The following is a 5,837-nucleotide window of genomic DNA, read 5'->3' as shown; positions in this document are numbered from 1 at the left end:
CAATCTTGCTAGTATATTTGGTCAAAAATGAACAATTTGATTGACAATATTAGTCAAAAAAGTTTACATTGAATAAGATGTTGATTTTTAAACACTTAGCAAATGTAAGATTTTTTTTTTGCTATCATATTTTTGTAAAATGCTATGGCTTCTTGATTGAAAAAAGAAACATGTTTAAAAGAAATGAAGCTTTGAAAGAAGACAATATGAATTACTACCAAATTATTTTAAATCTAAAAAACACAACCAACATTGCTTTTAATGACAAGTATGATATCCATAACTTTAGATGAGGAAAGACATATGCTTTTTGTAAAATGTTAATGGCCGTTCAACAAAAAATTGGCCTATTTATTAGATTCTTTTAGCTGAGGCTTTCTAGATAAAATCCAAACAAGGTAATAAATGTGTGATATTTTTTCAATAATATTCAAATTCCGAGACCCACATTCCAAAAGGGTTGTGAAATATATATTGTGTTGTAGATAGAATTTCTCATCATAACATTGTTGCTGTATTCACTCACTACTGGGCGAACTAGATTTGAAAACCCCTACTTGCTTGGTCCACATGCGACTACAATCTCCTGTCCACTGCTCTGAGCTGGTTCCGGTCACGATGCAACCCACTCGCTAACCGCATCCGAGATCACTCCCGGATACGTGTGTAGATATACAGACAGACAGACACACACACACACACATATATATATATATATATATATATGTAACGTCTTCAATCACAGGTTCTAGTGACCTGTGCAGGGCCTTGCACACGTTCCCGATTGCTTCAAACTTCTTAGCAACGGCCTCGGATTTACTTGAACCTGCACCCATGTGCATAATGCAACCAGTGCTGTGACTAGCGAGTTCAGGAAGAAAACAGCTGCTTCGAACCCAAAGGGCGAACACTCTTCCCAAAAAACACCTGCGAAATGCAGTACAGGATGTCCTTCATGTTGTCGTTCATCATGGCAATCTCCTCCGAAATGTCAGCGATGTCGCCCAAGATGCGCTCTCTGAGCGGAAACGGCCCTAAACGCACCGCATTTACGTAATTGCATGGATTGTGCGCGGCGACCCCCGGAAACGCCAATCCCAGCATGCGGAACAGCAGACACATCGTCGACTCCGAGAACTGCTTGCCGTACTGGAGAGTGATCAAGAACAAGCCTTGTACAATCTCCCACACTGCGTTCAGGTGCATGGTGATTATCTTGGCGATGCCGAAGAAGTTCCGGTTGGGTTCTTCCTGAACAGTGACTCCGTCGTACACGCTGTTGAAGTAGTTACAGTCGCCGATGTGCTTGTAAGCCATGACGATGTCGTCGAACGGGACTCGAGGGACCACATCGTTGCAGTAGACAACGCGGAAGAATTTGCCCTTGAGCTTGGAGTTCGCGTAGTTGACGAAGTCCTGGTCGCCGACAAGAGGCTGGCCGAAGGTGTAGACGGCTCCGATCTTGGAGGCGATCTCGGTCTGGCCGGTGTAGTGGAGCATCGTGGCGTAGAGGGAGGCGAGTGCGCCTCCCAGAGAGTGCCCCGTGATGAAGAGCTTGGCCCTGGGATTGTCCTTGAGGATAAGCCCCACCTGTTTCGTAATGGCGTCGTATGCGAGCTCCTTGGCAGGATCGTCGATGATGTCTTGAGCGAGGCCGGAAGTTGCGGGTGCATTTTCAATTTCCTCTCTAGTTTTACGATGAGGAGTGAAGATGTGACCGTTGGCATTTGCCTCGGCCTGCTCGTGCGACTTGGTCTCGTTGCTGGAAGCATTTGCATTCGTGTTCAGCTTCTCAATCGTACCGCGATGTTTGCGACTGACGAGCCCCAACGCTTCGAGGAACCCCAGGTGGACGCCGCCCAGGCGATCCAGTTTCACCCAAGCGAAGTCCAGATCGGTGCTCCAGTCGTACGCGTTGAATGCTTCCGTACCGCGGAAGGCCACCACGACGGCGTTCGCGTCTTTGGGCTTGTCGGTGAAGATGAATGCCTGCGTATTGACCATCTGCTGGTGCTCTGCAAGCAAAAGCACACGACATGGCATCAATCAGACGTCAACGTATCCACTGAGAATGTTCGGGTCGAACCTGGAGCACAAGCAAGATTGTGCTCACCGTTCCAGCATTCGTAAAACTTGACGAAATTCATCATCCAGATGTCTTTTACCACTCGCTTAACAACAGCTGGATTCTCGTAGGCCAGCTTTGCCGCCATGACGCACACATCTGCGGTGGATCGCGAGCTAACGTTCTCATCTGGGAAAACCAGTGCGTCTGCTCGAGTACTGGAAGCCTTGTCCGGTCTCGACGTGTCCACGTACAAGTCGCAACGGGGATCCAGCGCCCCTACGCAGCTTAAGAAGTTGTCCGCGGTCGGATCGGGTAAAATGATGCGACCTGCAAGTCATCACAAATAATCTTTATGTTACCCAACTGACGGTTCGACTTGAAACCAAGTCAAAAAGCCGCACCTCCATGAAAAACACGGGAGGTGTTGATCATCGACGCGTTCAGAAGTGTACTGACCCCATTGGAAGGTGAGCAGTTTAATGAGCATTCTGAAGAGCCCGCCATTGAGGTAGAAGAAGTTGATGGTCCATTCGATGATAAAACCCAGCCAATTGAGGGGCCTGTAGCAGGACTGCAGGGCTTGCACCACGATCCAGGAGGTGATCTGCTGCCATGAGAAAGTCGGGCAAACCTCAACTATGGGCGCCATCTGTGTGCACAGTCTTCGCCTCCGGACCCTCCTCAGCAGCTTCAAAATGTTTCTACCAGGGGACGAAACTGCAATTCGTTTACGTGTTTCTGCTGTTAATGCAGACTTCTATATAATTCTCCACTCTGTAGTGTGACTGTAGGCTCTTCCAGAAGGTCTACATGCTTCTACAGTACATAGATACTGCCCTACTGTGTGGCATTGCCGCCAATTGGTATCGGTCTATGTGTCTCAGATGCTGATCGATGTGGCTTGTGAGGGAAACTTCACACCTTTGTTGTAATCAGATGAAGCGCTTTTGGAGCCGAGGGGTCTCGTGGGTGGAATCAATGCCTCATTCATATACTTGTCACCGCCATGGGAACAGGTTTGTCCTTCCTTGTTTTTCGCCGAATCACGAGGTAAGATGTTTTAGACAATGTGGTTTAGGTGTTCGTGTAAGTTTCGGTCCTCTGGGGTTGCAATAGCTCTTCAGCAATACGTCAAAGTTCTGCAAATTCAGCCATATTATTATGTTGGTTCATGCAAATGCTAGAGTATTGTAAATAGAACTTCTTTTCTTACAAGCATCGTACTCCAATTGCATCAGCTCATGAAGTATTGTTTATTGTTTCCATTATCCTTCGTTAAAATCAAATGCCATACTGTGCTAATATTTTTACCACATCCAAATCTTCAAGAATAGCAACTCATTCTACTATTTTGTGTGTTTTTCTTATTTAAGTTCCAAAGTTTTATCATTACACATAAATAAAAATAAATAAATAAATAAATAAATAGAATTGTGATTCGATTTCAGTAACTAAAATTCCTTCTTTTTTCTTTTTTTCTTTTTAGTTGTTAGTTTAGGTATAATTGTTGTAAAAACAAAGGAAAATATATGCTACTTAAAGTTATCTATTTCTAATGTGAATGTTTGAATTTTCTATAATTGAAACATAAATATTATTTATTACCTTAGAATTCTATAATCTTTTCATAATTATTTTTAATTTAGATGTCTATGCTCTAATAAGAAATTTATTGATTATTTTGTCAAAAAAGTCATTTGGCATTATTTTTCCACATATGATCTTATTTCCTTCTTTTTCTTCATATTAAAATTTATTAAATGTACAATATAAACTTAAATTATAAATTCTTTATTTTGTGAAATTTTGAATCCTAATAATCTTTTAACATCTAGCCAAATTACTTAAAAAGAGCAAGAACTTATTTACAATTCTATTTGCTAAAATTTTCTTTATAATATGAAATATTTATGACTGATTAAAAACAAACTACTTTTGATTGTATTATACTATATTTCTTTGAAAAATATTAAATCTTTGTATATCATTTTGTTACTAGTAAAGTTCAAAAAAATATCAACCTTTATTTTTGTAACTTATTTTGAAGGATTTATTTACAATACAATATTACAAATTAATTATAAGTCTTCAATGTCTTATATTAAGAATAATCTTTATATACAATCTTTAAAATTCTACAATCTAGTCTTTTAGTTATTATTTTTTTTAAATCCTACAAAAACTTCAATTTAGGATTTTTGAAAAGAATTATTTTTAATGCTTGTATTGTGATAAAATATATAAATTTTTATATAAAATTTTAATAATCTATTGTTACTTTTTTATAGTATTAAGACTAATGAACCTTTAAACAAGTTACATTATTAAGACTTTAGAATCTATCTATAAACAAAATAATATAATTTTATATTTTAATATTTATTAAATTTGATTAAAATTTATCCTTTTTAATGTTTTTTCTAATTAATACAATTAAACAACCTATATGTCATGAAATAAGAGAATACTATAATTTATTATAAAAATATATAGTACTTAAGATTTTAAAATTAAAAAAATATCTCAAATTTGAGATTGTACTAAAATAAAATAAAATAGCTTACATGTTGATATGGATGTAATATTATTAAGCTTCTAAAGTAGTTATCTAAAAAATCTTATTAATACACTTGATAGGGATTTTTAAAAAAAAATTAGCAACAAGATTCATTCAAATCAAAGACTAATTATTATCAATATTAATAATAATATAGAATAAATAAAAAAAGAATCAAGAAAAAAATAAATTATAGAATTATTATAAAAAAATTATTATGATAAATTAAAAAAATAGAATTAAAAAATAATATGTGATTAATTTATTTTTATAAAAATTATCCAAAAATTTAAAAAATAAATTAGATTGCCATAACCTTTATTATGTCAAAATTGTATTTATTGCATGCATCTCTTTTTTTTTTCATTAAAAAGATTGAATAATATATTCAATTTTTTTCTTTCAATAAGAAGCTAACTTAACCTTTTTTTACATGGACAAGTAGAACTTAGTGTTTATTAGTCACCAAAGCTTCTAATGGCACTTATATCATGTGCAACTAAAAAAGAGACTTTATTTTACAGCTTGACAATCTACATTTTTATAGATACATTCAAGTGAATTTTTAATTATATAATATATTTAAAATAATTATTGTTGTTGTTTTTTTGAAGTGTGAATTATGGATATACATATTTATTTTAATAATTCTTTAAATAATATGAATAGATAGAAATAGATTAAAGTAAATTGATTTCATAATATCTTTTAAAGAAGATTTTTAGATGTGGTTTCACCTTTATACATGTCTATAAGTGATTGATAGGTTAAAAACTTAGCCAGCAAGTTAGCCACTTATTGCATATATTGATAGCTTGTTGTATCAGCTAACAATGTGGTACACATATAAAAAACTTGTATTGCAAGTTAAGACATGTATCTTGCAAATTGAAGACATATTGGAGATCTTACAAAATGTCACCACGTAGCTTTTAGGTAGATAGTATATATAAATGCAAGATTAAAGCCTTCTTCATTCTTATCAAGTATTTTCTTACTTCTAGTTTAGTTTCAAGGGTCCTTAATTTTTTTTATTTTTTGATAATAGCCATTTTAGTTTCTTTTTAATATACATATTTTTATTTTATTTTATCATATTTCTTTGAAAAAAGTCTCACTTGCTTATTTGCCTTCATGAAGTTCTTCTTATTGATAGATTCAGAAGAATATATTTATAATATGAAAGGTTTATCTCTTCTTGATTAAAAGTAA

The 5,837-nt window shown here is 35.4% G+C and overlaps 1 protein-coding gene across 1 annotated transcript; it reads right to left on the bottom strand.

Moving 5' to 3' along the window:
• Positions 1-405: 405 nt before the first annotated feature.
• Positions 406-3,013, bottom strand: LOC112279758 (triacylglycerol lipase OBL1). The gene is made up of 3 exons (XM_024514426.3): positions 2,525-3,013; positions 2,114-2,395; positions 406-2,015 (listed from the first exon to the last, which is right to left on the bottom strand). The coding sequence occupies exons 1-3, from the start codon at positions 2,715-2,717 to the stop codon at positions 871-873; spliced, it is 1,620 nt and encodes a 539-aa protein (XP_024370194.1). The 5' UTR covers positions 2,718-3,013; the 3' UTR covers positions 406-870.
• Positions 3,014-5,837: the final 2,824 nt, after the last annotated feature.

This window comes from Physcomitrium patens, chromosome 3 (assembly GCF_059467195.1).
Source record: "Physcomitrium patens ecotype Gransden chromosome 3, ASM5946719v1, whole genome shotgun sequence".
NCBI classification, from domain to species: Eukaryota; Viridiplantae; Streptophyta; class Bryopsida; order Funariales; family Funariaceae; genus Physcomitrium; species Physcomitrium patens.
This window is presented reverse-complemented; position numbering and strand designations above follow the sequence as displayed.

Coding starts and splice junctions, on each gene's coding strand:
- LOC112279758 (XM_024514426.3), bottom strand. CDS start 2,717: ATGGCGCCCATAGTTGAGGTTTGCCCGACTTTCTCATGGCAGCAGATC. Junction 2,396..2,524: donor ACTGCTCACCTTCCAATGGG/GTCAGTACACTT, acceptor GATGACTTGCAG/GTCGCATCATTTTACCCGAT. Junction 2,016..2,113: donor GTTTTACGAATGCTGGAACG/GTGAGCACAATC, acceptor TTTTGCTTGCAG/AGCACCAGCAGATGGTCAAT.